This window comes from Erythrolamprus reginae, chromosome 2 (assembly GCF_031021105.1).
Source record: "Erythrolamprus reginae isolate rEryReg1 chromosome 2, rEryReg1.hap1, whole genome shotgun sequence".
Lineage (NCBI taxonomy): Eukaryota > Metazoa > Chordata > Lepidosauria > Squamata > Dipsadidae > Erythrolamprus > Erythrolamprus reginae.
The window spans coordinates 352292588-352309173 of NC_091951.1; the positions used below are offsets into that span (position 1 = coordinate 352292588).

Consider the following 16586-nt stretch of genomic DNA (forward strand, 5'->3'; position numbering starts at 1 on the left):
ATATATTTTAGCTTTACCACATGTCCACCATTGATGGTAATAGGTTCCTATATCCTTCTTACATTTCCAGCATACTGGGGATGTTTTGGGAAACATTTTTGCTATCCTATTTGGTGGGAGGTGCCATCTATAGAACATTTTAATTTGATTTTCTTTTAATGAAACTGATTTGGTCATTTTCCAGTTATTGATCCACACTTTCTCCCATGTATCTATGTCTATTTCCTTGCCAATATTTCTACACCATCTTATCATAGTATCTTTTAAAGTCAGCTCTATATTTTTATGAGCGATGAGAAGTTTATATATTTTCCCTATCATTTTTATTGAATTGGTGGTAATTAAATTACTTAAAGGATTCTTACTTTTATTAAAAATGTAAAGAGTTTTATCCTTCTGGTATCTAGATCGGATCTGGGCATAGTGCCACCAGTCTATTATTATCCCTTCTTCTTGTAGTTCAATTCTAGATTTAAGCTTCATCTGATCATTTAGTAATTCTTTATATCTATGAGTTATTTTCTTATCCTTTATAGACTTTGGATGCGTTATTGCTTCTAGAGGAGCTAGCCATTCTGGGATATTTAAAAAGTGGTTTTTCTTTATGTCTTTCCAGACTTCTAGTAGATACTTCCTTAATGTGTGCCTTTTAAAATATGAATGGTTTTTGTCCTTAGCATACCATATAAATGCGTGCCATCCAAGCATTAAATCGTGTCCTTCTAAGTTAAGTATTCTTTTGTTATCTAGGATTATCCACTCTCTAAGCCATGTTAATGCAGCAGCCTGATAGTATAGTTTCCAATTTGGAAGGCCGAATCCTCCTCTTTCTTTGATATCTTCTAAGCAATTCATTTTTATCCTTGCTTTTTTCCCTTGCCATATGAATTTTTTAACTAGGTTTGTTAAAGTTTTTAAAAAGATTCCCCCTGGATTTATTGGTATTACCTGGAAAAGAAATAAAACCTTGGGTAAAATATTCATCTTAATTGTTGCAATTCTTCCTAAAAAAGATATTTTCAGATTATTCCACATTGCTAAATCTTTTTAAATTTCTGCTAATAATTTTATATAATTATCATTTTTTAATGTTATTGTTTTCGCTGTTAAATTTATTCCTAAGTATTTTACTTTTTTTACAGTCTTTATTCCAGAGATACTTTCTAATTTAGTTTCTTGTGTTTTATTCATATTTTTGGTCAAAAAATGTGTTTTGCTTTTATTTATCTTTAAACCTGCTACCTTTCCATATTGTTCAATAGCTTGCAGTAAAGTAGGAACTGTTGTTGTCGGTTCTTCAATTATGAACATTAGATCATCTGCAAAGGCCTGGACTTTATAAGTTTCGTCTCCTACAGTTAAACCTTTTATTTTAGGGTCCGCTCTTATTTTGATTAATAAAGTTTCAAGAGTCATGATAAATAACAATGGTGATATAGGGCAGCCTTGACGAACTCCCTTATTTATATCAAGTGTTGGTAATTGATTGTTATTCAATATTATGTTCGTTGTTTGTTTTGAGTATATAGTATCTATTAGGTTAACAAATTTTGGGCCAAATCTCATTTTATTTAATTGCATTTTTATGAATATCCAATTAACGTTATCAAAGGCCTTTTGAGCATCTAGAAACATTAAAGATGCCATCTTGTCTGAATATTGTTCATAATACTCTAGTGTATTTATTACTGTTCTAAGATTATTTTTAATTTGTCTCCCTGGTAGAAACCCATTTTGGTCTTGGTGTATTATTCCATTTATAACTCTTTTGAGTCTCTCTGCATAAATGGCAATAAATATCTTATAGTCTACATTTAATAATGATATAGGCCTATAGTTTTTAATTTTTTCTGGATCTGTGCCCTGTTTATGTATTAAAGTTGTCAGTGATTCTGACCAAGATTTGGGGATTTTACCCTCAAGTCTGCATAAATTAAAGGTTTCTAACATGTGGTTTCTTATTGTTTCATTTTCTATCTTGTACCATTCTGCGGGTATGGCATCTGGGCCTGTGGCCTTGTTGCTTTTCTGTTTTTTAATTGTTGTTAGGAGTTCTTCCATTGTTATTGGTCCATCCATGGTGGCCTGTTGGTCTTCTGTTATTTGTGGTAATTTTGAAGCTTTTAAGTAATTAAAAACTTCATCTTCGGTAACATGATCTTTAGCATATAGCTCTTTATAAAAATTATACACAATGTCTGCCTTACCTTCTGTATCATATTTTATTATGCCGTCTTTATCTTCTAATTTTTGGATTAATTTTGATTGGCTCTGTTTTCTAAGTTTATATGCTAGCCATCTGCCAGGTTTATTTGCGTGTTCAAAATATTGTTGCTTTGCTCTTTTGATCTTTTCAGTTAATTGGTTTTGTTCTATGACTCTAATTTTATGTTTAATTACATTTGTTTCTGTCTTTAAATCTCTGTTCTTAATGTGTTGCTGCGATAAGGATTCTAATTGTTTTAATTCATTTATTAATTGTAGATACTCTGATTTCTTTTCCTTGTTATATTTTGCTGTATAAGATATTGTTAAGCCTCTTATGTACGCTTTAACTGTGTCCCATAAATTCTGTGGGGTAGTGTCTGAGGTTTTATTAATTTCAAAAAATATTTTTAGTTCCTTTTCAATCCAATCCTTATATTTCTTATCATTTAATATATATCTATTCATCCGCCAGTTGTTCTGTTTATTATTCATCGTCATAGAGACCACTATTGGGTTGTGATCAGCCCATGTATTAGCGTCTATCTCGACCTCTCTTATTTGTTCTGCAACCATTTTTGGTGCCCATAACATGTCAATTCTCGTCCAAATTTTATGAGGGTTGGAGTAGAAGGTATATTGTCTTTTGTGAGGGTGTCTTTCCCTCCAAATGTCACTTAGTAATAATTCCGCTTTCATTTTTTGGAAAGTACTAGGTAACAAATTCCTTCTTGTTTTTTTACCTTTTTCCCTTTTTTTATTACCTCCCCCTCCTGAATGGTCTAATTGTCTATTCGCAATAGCATTGAAGTCACCTATTATCAATACATTGTCAATAGCTAGATCTATTATTATTTGATGTAAATTTTTATAAAATGTCATTTGGTCTTCATTGGGGGCATAGATAGAAACAACCACTAGAGGTCTAGGTTCAATATCAACTTGTACAATCAATATCCTACCCTCTTTATCCTTATATATTTGTTTGGAATTTATAGAATTCTTAACATACATCACTACACCTCTTTTTTTTTTGTCTGCTAATGCAGCGTACATTTTTCCAATTTTGGGATTCAACAGTAATTTTTGGTTATTTTTTTTAATATGAACTTCTTGTAATATTGCAATCTGAACATTTTGATTTCTAATTTTAGAAAAGATTTGTTTCCTTTTCCTTGGTTCATTAAGTCCATTAACATTTACGGAAAAAATTTTTAAATCTTTATTTGTTGTCATTTAGTGGGTTTTTTGGTTTCTCGCTGAGGTTGAACTCTTCTAGCACCTTGGTCCTGCTCTGTTACTTGAGCAGTAGCCCCCAGATCTTCTTCTTGCTGAGTTGGTAATTTTTCCCCTGGTTGCTGTTGAGCTGGTTGTAGTTGGACCACTTGTTGCTTACTTGTGTGATCAAAGTGGCTGATGCCACTCTTTTCAAAAAAGTACATAGCTTGTTCTACGTTTTCCAGTTTGTATCTTGTAGAACGCCATGCCAGAGAAAGTCCTTGTGGAATAAGCCAACGGTAAGTAATGTTTTCTTTGATCAAAATTTTAGTTAAAAAGTGGTAGTCTCTTCTGCTTTCTCTGACGCTTCTTGGAACTTGTTTTAGTATCTTTATGTCTACTCCTTGATGTTGAGGCTGGGAATTTCTTGAATAATGGAGTATCTCATCTCGCAACGCTTTTCTTGTAAACTTAATGTGTATCTCTCTTGGGAGGTTGTGTCGACGGATATAGCTATTCGAGATTCTGTATACTTCATCGATTTCTTTCAGTAAAGCTGTAGGATCCTCTTGGAGTATACCTCCAATAGTTTCCGCCATAGTCATTTTTAAATCTTCATCTTTTTCCTCTTTTATATTCTGAAATCGAAGTCCGTACGAAGCTCGTTGCATCTCCAGCTGGATGATTGATTCATCATATCTTCTGTATCTTTCATCAGCTCTCCCTTCAAGGTAGTCCATTCTTTTCTCATTTTTGTCAGATTGCTCTTCAACTTTTTTGACTCGTTCATCACTTTCTTGGAGTGTTTGTTGAATCTGCTTTATCTGATCTTTCATCTCACCCATGTCAGCTTTCAATTGGGCCATCTCCACTTTGAATTCTGCCAGGTCGGCTTTTATAGCTTCTCTTTGTTGTGTTGCATCCTCTTTTATGGCCTCTCTTTCTTGAGTGGCGTCTTCTTGTGATTTAAACATAAAGTCCTTCAAAGTATTTAGAGTCTCATGTAAAGTTGCAAAGTTAGACTGCATTATTTTGTCTTTGTCTTTATCTTTGGTAGACATGGTTAACACCTGGTGCGAGGGGGAAGAATGCGGTGACACTTGTGGAGAGAGAGTAGTTGGTGTAGTTTGTTTTTTTGCTGTTTTAACAAGGGTTGAGGTACTGGACATTGTCAAATTAGAATCCACTATTTCAAATTTAGATTGGTTTCAATTTATATGTAGTAAAAAAGAAAGGAATTACTATAAATTCCAAATCTGTTCAATGTATTTTGTTAAAAAAAATTCCCTTATAATATAACTATACCAATTCAGTACCAATTCAATTAATAACAGAATTCAAAATGTATTATTATTTTTTAAAAATTAAAATATTCAATGCCACAGAAAAAAGAAACAAGTATTAACTTTTGAGAATAAGAGAGAAGTAAAAGTTAAAAATAAGTAATGTGATGGGAAGGCAAGAAATAAATAAAGAAAAAAAAATATCAGCTATATATAGAAAACAGAAAGAAAAGCATAGGAGGAAAAAATTTGAGAGGAGGGAAGGAAAGGGAGAGAGGAAAAAAATAAAAGTTATTAAAAAAAGTGAAAGGAATTGTTCAAAGGGGAAAGAAAAAAAAAGAGGAGGTAATGTTTTAATTCAACTAATTAGAATAGAGCAGGAACCCAAGGCTTGTTAACAATGCATATAGTTCAAGCTAAACTTCTTTTAATAATAACAATACACAAGGAATAGGAAAAAAAAGAAAGTCAAAGGAAAGTCAGGAAAAGAAAAATAGTTATTCAAAAGACACAATGTCAATATTATATACTTATATTCTTCTTATAGGTCCTGTAGTTTTGCTAGAGAGTAAAGATGAAAATCCAAGTCTCAGAGGATGAAGTTGTGTTTAATTTCAATTCCAAGTTCAAAGGGAAAGACAAATCAAAAACTTTCTTGTATTCAAAATGAAGTCAGTTTATTTTCCAAGTTCAAGGCAGGAACAAAGAGACAAATCCCAAGATGGAGTCAAGTTAAGTTCCGTGCAGCAGGGCAGATGTTAAAAAAAATTCTCAGCAAATAATCCAAAAGGAGTCAGCAGATAATCCAAAAAGGCTCAGCAAGTAATCCAAATAGGTTAATCCAATAGTAGGTAATCCAAAAAAAAAATGATTTCAGTCTCTTCTAGATTCCATTTATTTCATAGTTATTGAATTATTTCATGTTGTGAAAAAGAGCAACAAGAAAGGAAAAAAGGCAGCAAGACTGTGTTCTTCCGCTTTCAGGATTTAAGCCCAGAACATTATGATTTTAACAGTCTATCAAAAACAAATTCTAATCATCACTAGTAATTTCCTTTAGCAGTTTGGATTTTCTAAATAGTCATATCAAATTTAAGTTATTTTATTAAACCATAAAGTCAAGAAATTATTTTGTAGATTCCAAAGTTCAAGTTCAAAATGGAAAAGTAAAAGTGAAAAAATTAGATCCGGCTGTTGTTTGCGGATGAGTTCAAACAGGGAAAAACTTTCACTTTCGCCCTGAAGAAAAAAAACTTTTACTTAAAGCTTTCACGATCCTCTGCTTTTAAACACGAAACAAAAAGGAAATTTTTTACCTTAGGTCCTTTCTCTACTGTATTCTTTTTCAATCAAAATAGTTTGTACTTTCACTTCTTAGATTTTTTTCTTCTTCCCGCTGGGTGAGGGGAGAAAGCGCTGGCCGGTCCTCTTATGCGAAGAGGAGCGGTTCTCCCGTCTCCGAAGCTGCGGGGCGAACCGCTGCCTCCGGAGTCCTGGCGATGGGTCCTCGGGCAGAGGGGAGCCCCCTGTTCTTGGATCGGGCCATCCGAGCCCGATCCGATCGCAAATGCGACCTTCGGAGGGGGTAGAAGGGATCGCTTGGCAGAGCCCTGCCAGAAACGTCCCGCCGCAATCTCCTCCAAACCGGAAGTCCAGTTTCCGGTCACAATTCAAAGTGTTGGTTATGACCTATAAAGCCCTTCATGGCATCAGACCAGATGACCTACAAGGTCCCTTCCAACTCTAGTAATCTAACTAACCTAGTGGTTCTCAACCTGGCGGTCGGGACCCTTTTGGGAGTTGAATGACCATTTCACAGGGGTCGCCTAAGATCCTGGTATCAGTAACGAAAGCTTCTATTCTGGCGCCTTGGAATATATTTTTACAATCCGACCAATCAGGCCTTTACAGTGGGGGTGTCCCTCTGACCTTCCTGCCAATCAACTTCAAGCTCTGTTGGGAGAATTGGCGCCAGGCTTATGGCTGGGGGTCACCACAACATGAGGAACTGTATTAAGAGGTCGCGGCATTAGAAAGGTTGAGAACCACTGGTCTGACCGATAGTTTTTAAAAAATTGAGTCCAGCCACTGATCGAAGCCAATGCTGCCCCACCTTGCTTTAAAGCAAAGGGGGCCCCGACCTTGGCAACTTTTAAGACTTGTGGACTTCAACTCCCAGAATTCCTCAGCAACTGCAGTGATTCGCTTAATGACTGTGGGAAGAAGGGTCATAAAACGGACTCAGGCTCGCTTAACAACTGTCTCGCTTATCAATGGAATTTTGGGGCTTAATTGTGGCCATAACTCAGAGGACAACCTGCACTCTGCTTGAAAGAGTCCCGGAGAAGGGACCTTTCCCCGATTATCCAAAGGGGAGCAAGGATTCCTACCCGCACAGGGTTGTTGTAGGTCTGGGAGGCTCTTTCGCTGAAATTGAACTGGTTGGTGAGCTTCCGTTCTCCCACGATTCGTACACGGACTTCCTCTTCCCTCTCGGCCTGGACTTCCTGTCGGAGGAGGAAGAAAGGAGGCAGAGCTGTCAACTCACAAGGATTTCTATCATACAGAAGGGCAGGTTGTCCAAGATTCCCAGACTGAAGGATAATTAATTATGACGGGAAAACTAAACCCATTATCCATCTCAAAGGGGAGACACATCGGAAAACAGTTGATTGGTTGGCTTATCTGTTTATCTATTTGTCCATCGGTCCATCCATCCATATAGATATCTATCCATCCATCATCTATTTATCTATCAATCTATCCGCTATCTATCTGTTTTTTATATTGGGGTTCCTTGCTTTTAGATTTTTAAATGTATAATTGTTATCTTAGATTTTAATTATTAGATTATCGTTTAGTGCAGTGTTTCCCAACCTTTTTTGAGCCGCGGCACATTATTCATGTTTTCAAAATTCTGGGGAACACTGTAGGGGGGGGGGGGCGGGGAGGCTAAAGAAAAGTTTGGACAAAAAAAAATCTCTTCCTCCATTTCACTCTATTTCTCCCTCCCTCTTTCTCTCTCTTCCTTCCTTCCCTTCTTTCTCTCCATCCCTCTTTCTTTCTTTCTTCCTCTCTTTTTTGCTCTCTTTCTCTCTCCCTCCTTCCCTCCCTCTATGTCTTTCCCTCTCCCTCCTTCCCCCCTTTCTTTCTCTCTCTCTCTTGCTTTCTTTCCCTCTCTTTCTCTTGATTTCTTTCTCTCATTCTCTCTCCCCTCCTTTTTCTCTCTCTCTCTTTCTCTCTCGTTCACCACGCCAGCAACAGAGAGAAAAAGAAAGAGCGAGAGAGAGCCGGAGAGAGAGTGGAGTACGCAGCAGCCATCAGCCTCCTCGCCCTCCCAGACGTCCCCAGCGCCCGGCCTCACGCCGCCTCCCGTTAGCCCGGCCAAAAGCCACACAGTCCCGGACTCCCGGATCGCTCGCTTCTCCGGCCAGCGCGGCGCTTTCCTGGGCAGATGGCTTTGCTGACCGGAGAAGCGAGTGATCCGGGAGTCCAGGACTGTGTGGCTTTGCGCCATGAAGAGAAAACGGCAGCAGGGAAAAGTCGGCCGTTTTCTCTTCATGGCGCAAAGCCACACAGTCCCGGATTCCCGGATTGCTCGCCCCAAGGCAGGAGGCGGCGGCGGAGGAGAGTGGGCAGATCAGGCGGGCAATGGGGCAGGGCGGAGAAGCCAGGGGCGCGTTTGGCCGGAGGCACCGTGGGGAGGCAGGGGCAGGGAGGTGCGGCAGTAGGTGCCTCCGGCCAAACACGCCCCTGGCTTCTCCGCCCTGCCCCATTGCCCGCCCGATCCACCCACTCTCCTCCGCCGCCTCTCGCCGCGGCACACCTGATGTTGTCTCGCGGCACACTAGTGTGCCGCGGCACACCGGTTGGGAAACGCTGGTTTAGTGTACTTAAACAAGTAATTAACTATATTACTAGAATTATCTTTTGTTTGTTTGTTTGTTTGTTAGTATGTGTTAGTTTTGTTTTGTTTCAACTTATGATTTGATTATTTATCTTACATTTTTGTAAATGTGTATATATGTATTTTAAATCAATAAAAAATTATTTAAAAAAAAAAGATTTGTCAATATATATTGTTTTTGTCACTGTTGTGAGCCGCCCCGAGTCTGCGGAGAGGGGCGGCATACAAATCTAATTAATAATAATAATAATAATAATAATAATAATAATAATAATAATAGTATCTATCTATCTATTTCTCATCTATCTATCCATCTCTCATCTACCTATCTATCTATCTTATTTATTTTATTTGTAATACGAATATAGTATTGTATGTTAATGTAAGGTTGAAGACTTTGGGATTGAGGAAGAAACAACAGAGTCCAGTAGTGAATTCCAGGCGTTGACCACTCTATTGCTGAAATTGTATTTTTTGCAGTCTAGTTTGGAGCGATTTACATTTAATTTGTATCTATTGCATGCTCTTGTGTTGTTGTTAAAGGTGAAGTAGTCGCTAACAGGGAGTACATTGTGATGTATGACTTTATGATCAACAGTTAAATCAGTTTGGAGGCGGCGTAGCTATCTATCTATCTACCTAACTACCTACCTATCTATCTCTCATCTATCTATCTATCTATCTACCTACCTATCTATCTATCTACCTACCTACCTACCTACCTACTTATCTATCTATCTATCTATCTATCTATCTATCTATCTCTCATCTATCTCTGTACCTACCTACCTACCTATCTCCCATATCTCTCTCTCTCTCTCTCTCTCTCCCTACCTACCTACCTACCTACCTACTGTTCTGCCTGAATGTGCTCAGGCGATTAGTAACAGTCCAAGGAAAACAGCTAGTCCCAGAGGTTTCACCTCCCACGTGCCTGAAAAGGCTGGCTTGAAATCCAAAGGCACGGAACAGAAGCTTCAGAGCAGGAACCACAAAGTCACACAGATAAACAGCCACAGTTTGCCTTTTGCCTCTGTTCCCTTTTATACCTTTAGCCCTCATTAGGGAACCACAGCCAGCCCAGGTGCTACTCTGATCACCGGTAATAATCCTTTAATTGAGCCCTCCTTTGCATGGCTCTCCGGCTACGCATGTCTATGAACTGGTCTGCAGTGGAATCCAAGGAGGATAGACTGTCTGAGTGGCTGCCTGCCAAATCCCCTGGGCTGTCTGCTGGGTCCTGCGTGCTGTCTGCCAACTCCTCTGAACCAGTGGCCTCATCCTCAGGGCTGTCTGCCACGGCTTCCTGGCTGTCAAAACTCAAGTCCACCCTTTGTCCCGCTTAGCGAATGAAAGTTTTGGGCTCTGTCCCGGTCGCAGGTGGGAGACCCCCCAAAGCCGCCCTGGAGCCTCACCGGCGATTCCTGTTTCTCTCCTACCACCACTTCCATTTCTTCTTCTTCGCCTCCTTCGGCTTCGGCTTCTTTCAGTTCGGCGTCCAGGGCCTCAAAGTCCACAATCAAGGAGGAAACCGGACCACCCACTAAAGAACCAAACAGAGCAGAGGAAGTAAAACAACCAATTAAGAAACATAGAAACATAGAAGACTGAGGGCAGAAAAAGACCTCACGGTCCATCTAGTCTGCCCTTATACTATTTCCTGTATTTTATCTTAGGATGGATGTTTATCCCAGGCATGTTTAAATTCAGTTACTGTGGATTTATCTACCACGTCTGCTGGAAGTTTGTTCCAAGGATCTACAACTCTTTCAGTAAAATAATATTTTCTCATGTTGCTTTTGATCTTTCTCCCAACTAACTTCAGATTGTGTCCCCTTGTTCTTGTGTTCACTTTCCTATTAAAAACACTTCCCTCCTGAACCTTATTTAACCCTTTAACATATTTAAATGTTTCGATCATGCCCCCCCTTTTCCTTCTGTCCTCCAGACTATACAGATGGAGTTCATTAAGTCTTTCCTGATACGTTTTATGCTTAAGACCTTCCACCATTCTTGTAGCCCGTCTTTGGACCCGTTCAATTTTGTCAATATCTTTTTGTAGGTGAGCTCTCCAGAAATGAACACAGTATTCCAAATGGGATCTCTTCTTGAAGGTCTCTAGTGTTGGACCTCCACAGGCAACTTCTGTTCCACTGGTTGATCGCTCTCACTGCCAGAAAGTTCCTCCTTATTTCCAGGTTGAATCTCTCCTTGATCAGTTTCCATCCATTTTTCCTTGTCTGGCCTTCTGGTACTTTGGAAAACAGCCTGACCCCTTCCTCTCTGTGGCAGCCCCTCAAGTATTGGAAGACTGCTATCATGTGTCCCCTGGTCCTTCTCTTCACTAGACAGGCCATGTTTGGTTCCTGCAATTTCTCTTTGTATGTCTTGGTTTCTAGTCCTCTTATTTTGGTTTCTAGTCCTCTTATTTCTAGTCCTCTTATTTCTCTTCTTTACCATTTCCAGTATTTCTATGTCCCTTTTGAAGTGTGGTGACCAAACTTGAATGCAGTACTCCAGGTGTGGTCTAACACACGAGCACACAACAGATACAAACTTAATGTAAACCTCTCCAAACTCAACTGCAGAAAATACCACTTTAGTAACCGAGTAGTTGATGCATGGAACTCACTGCCAGACTCTAGTATCATCACCTAACCCCCAAAACTTTACCCTTAGACTATCTACTGTTGACCTCTCCCAATTCTTAAGAGGTCAGTAAGGGGTGGACATAAGTGCACCAGTGTGCTTTCCATCCCCTGTCCTAATGTTTCTTTTTAATTTTTATTAGTATCATGTATATGAATATTATTATATCTAATGTTTCTTCTTTTTATTTTACTAGTAACATGTATATGAATATTATTATATCTAATGTTTCTTCTTTTTACCAGTAACATGTATATGAATATTATTATATCTAATGTTTCTTCTTTTTTTTACTAGTAACATGTATATGAATATTATTACAGTATATCTCCAATATGTACGGTACTTGACAAAATAAATAAATAAATAATACAGTGGTATTGGTACTTCCCTAGCCTTGGAGTGTATCCCTCTGTTGGTGCAGCTTAAGATCGTGTTGGCCTTTTTAGCTGCTGCTGCACATTGCTGGCTTATATTTAGTTGGTTATCCACCAAGATTCCGAGATCTCTTTCACAGTCACACTACTTCTAAGTGAGGTTACTCCCAGTTTGTATGTGTGTTTCTTTCTTTCTTTGTTTGTTTGTTTGTTTATTCATTTATGTATTTATTCATTTATGTATTTATTCATTTATGTATGTATGTATTTATTTGTTTGTTTGTTTGTTTATTTATTTATTTATTTATTGGATTTGTATGCCGCCCCTCTCCGTAGACTCGGGGAGGCTAACAACAGTAATAAAAATAGCATATAACAATCCAATATTAAAACAGTTTAAAACCCTTATTATAAAACCAAACATACCTACAGACATACCTAGGGGGAAAGAGTATCTCAGTTCCCCCATGCCTGGCGGCAGAGGTGGGTTTTAAGCAGCTTACGAAAGGCAAGGAGGGTGGGGGCAATTCTAATCTCTGGGGGGAGTTGGTTCCAGAGGGCCAGGGCCGCCACAGAGAAGGCTCTTCCCCTGGGTCCCGCCAAGCGACATTGTTTAGTTGACGGGACCCGGAGAACACCCACTCTGTGGGACCTAACTGGTTGCTGGGATTCGTGCAGCAGAAGGCGGTCCCTGAGATGTGTGTTTTGGATTTTTCTTGCCTAAGTGTAGGACTTTGCTTTTCTCGACACTGAACATCATTTTGTTTGTTTGGGCCCCGTGTGGCTCATCCCCACTGCTTTCCTCCCCTCTCCAAATGTTTCCCCCTCTGGTCCACAACATACTCAAACCTGGCCTTTCTAAGAGGCAGAAGATGTATTGTCGTGCCCGACTTGCTTAGGACAAAAACCTACCAGAGGACCCGGCTCTCAAGCCCTGCCTGCGCCCCTCGTCCGAATCTCTGAAGATCAGGTTCCCACAGAGAGAGAAGTGAATTGCCGTCTGCTCCACCACGGAGGTTTGCTTGTAGGCTCTTTCCTTCGGAGAAAGGAAGGGAGAAGAAAGGCTTCAATCCAGCTCTTCCATAACCATCCCTATATCGTCTGGTGAAACACAGGAAGAAACTTGCAAAAACTCTCAAACAGCAGTTGTAGAGTTTGTCCTGTGCCTGGTTACTTAGTTTTTGGATTTTCTTCTCTTTCCCAGAATTTCCTCCCTTGTGAGAGGAGATTGCACTGAGAGCATGTGCACCAAAAACAAATTATTTGTGTGTCCACTTGGCCAAAAAAGAATTATATTGTATTGTATTGTATTGTGTTGTGTTCTATTCTGTTCTGTTCTATTCTATTCTCTATATATACTATATTCCATTCCATTCCATTCTTTTGTATTCTCTATATATTCTATATTCTATTCCATTCTCTATATATATTCTATATTCTATATTCTATTCTATTCTAATTCTAGTCTATTCTCTATATATTCTGTATTGCATTCCATTCTATTCTTATCTATTCTCTATATATTCTCTTCTCTTCTCTATATATTCTATATTCTATTGAATAGAATACAGAATAGAATAATTTAGAATAGAATAAAATACAGAATATATAAATGGAATAGAAAATAGAAAATAGAAAATAGAAAATAATAGAATTCTTTATTTGCCAAGTGATTGGACACACAAGAAATTTGTCATTGCTGCATATGCTCTCAATGTACATAAAAGAAAAAATACATTTCTCAAGAATCATGAGGTACAACACAATGATTGTCATAGGAGTCAAATAAACAATGTGGAAACAATATTAATACAGCTCTTAAGGATACAAGCAACAAGTTACAGTCATACAGTCATAAGTGGGAGGAAAAGGATGATAGGAATGATGGGAAAAAACTACTACTACTAGTAGTAGTGCAGACTTAGTAAATAGTTTGACAGTATTGAGGGAATTATTTGTTTAGCAGAGTGATGGCGTTTGGGAAAAAACTGTCCTTGTGTCTAGTTGTCTTGGTGTGTGGTGCTCTGTAGTGACGTTTTGAGGGTAGGAGTAGAAACAGTTTATGTCCAGGATTGAGGGGTCAGTAAATATTTTCACTGCCCTCTTTTTGACTCGTGCAGTATACAGGTCCTCAATGGGAGGCAGGTTGGCAGCCATTGTTTTTTTTTCTGCAGTTCTGATTCTCCTCTGAAAAGATGATATCCCCATTTTAAATTGATTTTGTTCAGCCCTGCCCTACTTTTGGAGGATCAATGGCTGCAATATGTGGGTCAGCAGAAGGAGAGAGACACTTACTTTAAAACTGTATCGGACAATGTTCTGTGGAGCATGGGGGTTGTTGGCGGTCAGGACGCGGGTTATTTCCTCTTTCAGTTCCTGCAAGCGGAAAAGAGACATACCTCGCCTACAATTCCCACAGTGACTAATGGGACAATGCACAAACAGACACATTTAGGAAATACGTGATTATTTTTTCTTTTTATGCTGAGCTTCTATAACAATTACGGAATTTTTTTCAACATGAAGTATGCTAGATGTTAAAAACAGCTGCCCTGGGTTGGTGCAGAAAAACCTTTGGGGGGGAGGCGTAAAAGTTTAGTATTTTAAACATATATAAATGAAAACACATATATCATCATGGTCAATCATATCTGAAAATACATAAATATATCAATATTTAACAGTGTGTATATCTAAAAGCATCTCATATAATAAATTCATAGTCCAAAAGCTAAATTATATCTTAAAAACAAAAGAAAGACTAACTTAATCTAAAATAGAGTAAAGAAAGAAAAGAACAATAATTCAAAATATATATATTTTTCTCCAATTTCTATTTTCATATTCTTAAATCTTAATTCCGTTAAATCAGCGCTACATACGTTATCAAATGCTGCCACCATTTCTCTTTTTGTCATCCAGGTTTTTACAAACTTATTTCTAATTCTTTTAAATTGCTTTCAAAATGCTCATATACTGCTCAAAAAATAAAGGGAATACTCAAAGAACAGAATATAACTCCAAGTAAATCAAACTTCTGTGAAATCAAACTGTCCATTTAGGAAGCAACAATGATTGACAATCAATTTCACATTCAACTTTGTACAGAACAAAGTATTCAATGAGAATATTTCATTCATTCAGTTCTAGGATGTGTTCTTTGAGTGTTGCCTTTATTATTTTGAACAGTGTATATTTATCCATTTTCCTTTTAAACCCATTCATAAAATTTCCCCCCAATTTCATCAAATTCTATATCTTCTATATTTACAGAAAATCTGAACTGTAAGCCAATACAGGTAGTCTTCAACTTAACGACCATAACCGAGCTGACCATTTTGCTCGTGCATTGTGATGGCCATAAAGCAAAAATAATCACATATCCGCTCTAGATTTTACTACCTTTTTCTCCCAGTACAGGAGTCCTCGACTTACATTCATTTCATGACTGTTCAGAGTTACGACGAGTGTGTGTTTGCCAATCATCAGAAGTGGTTCATTCATTAAACAAACTCAGTTCCAAACATGTTGTTTGTGATAACATTCGTAACTGGGGACAGAACATTACTAACTTATCCACTGCAGTGAGTCAATTGTGGTCAAAGAAGGTCATCAAATGGGCCCAAACTCACTTAACAAATGTCCCACTTAACAACAGAAATTTTGGGCTCAATTGTGGTCATAACTCAAGGCCTACCTGTGGACAGGGATACTAGATGCTACCTGTGGATCGGGAAAAACAGGCTCTGTTGGGCCTACTGGAAGCTCGGAAGCTAACTTATTTTTATGTCATTGTAAGCAGCCCTAAGTCCTTTGAGTTTGGGTGACATAGAAGTCGAATTAATTATTTCCCCTGACTTCAGCCTCTAACCCAAATTTACTTACCGCATCGGTCAAGTCCAGCTGGTCTGGGGGTTTGATTAATGTCTTGGCCTGAGACCATTCGTCGGCCCCCTCGCCCACTTCGATGCCTCCCTCTTCATCCTAGAAAAAGAACCACGCAGGCAGTTAGTAATGGCCGAGTGGAGGGACCATCAATGCTTCAGGACGTCCCACGGCTGCCTTCAACTATTCTGGTCTGCTTCTGCATCGATAGCCTGGAAGCAGACTAAAATAGTTTGGGATTTGACTATTGCCATGCGCTCTACGTGGGGCTACCCTTGAAACATAGAAACATAGAAGACTGACGGCAGAAAAAGACCTCATGGTCCATCTAGTCTGCCCTTATACTATTTCCTGTATTTTATCTTAGGATGGATCTATGTTTATCCCAGGCATGTTTAAATTCAGTTACTGTGGATTTACCAACCATGTCTGCTGGAAGTTTGTTCCAAGGATCTACTACTCTTTCAATAAAATAATATTTTCTCAATATTATTATTATTATTATTATTATATTATTATTAATAATAATAATAATAATAATAATAATAATTAATTATTATTAATAATAATAATAATACAGTATTATATAATATAAAATATTATTTCAGTAAAATAATATTTTCAGTAAAATAAATATTTATGTTTATATAAACTACTATCCTATACTTGATTGACAAATAAATAAGTTGCACCAAACTGTCTCTTCTTCTTGTGTTACCATTATTTGAAACGTTAAAGAAACCAGGATGTGGCCAGAAACATTTCTGAGGAAATAAACCAATTAATCTGGGAGATAAGCACCAGTGTCTGAATCCCCCAAAACAAGAAATCCATCTAAGCCCCCTTATTCCTTTGGATAATTTATTTCCGTCCTATCTTCGCTTCATTTAATCCTCCTGATTTGAAGAATGACATTTCGAGTTCCTCCGATCGCCTTTTTTTTTTCCTTCCGCTCCTCAATTAATCATAATTCTGGGGCCTTCGCACAGGCGGCGCGATTAGATTGCAAAATGTCATTTCTCCTTGGCAAGATTGTAATTTTAAACGCCTTTAAAAGGCAGG

The 16586-nt window shown here is 38.2% G+C and overlaps 1 protein-coding gene across 1 annotated transcript in view; it reads right to left on the reverse strand.

Annotated features, from left to right (window-relative positions):
- DNAI1 (dynein axonemal intermediate chain 1) overlaps positions 1 to 16586 on the reverse strand; it is a 132749-nt gene that overhangs the window by 104893 nt on the left and 11270 nt on the right. Inside the window, exons 3-7 of the mRNA XM_070743652.1 lie at positions 15525 to 15623; positions 13935 to 14015; positions 12552 to 12675; positions 10029 to 10156; positions 7097 to 7213 (exon numbers count right to left, since the gene is read on the reverse strand). Of these exons, the coding sequence (XP_070599753.1) occupies positions 7097 to 7213; positions 10029 to 10156; positions 12552 to 12675; positions 13935 to 14015; positions 15525 to 15623 (549 nt within the window). The remainder of the gene's footprint in view (positions 1 to 7096; positions 7214 to 10028; positions 10157 to 12551; positions 12676 to 13934; positions 14016 to 15524; positions 15624 to 16586) is intronic.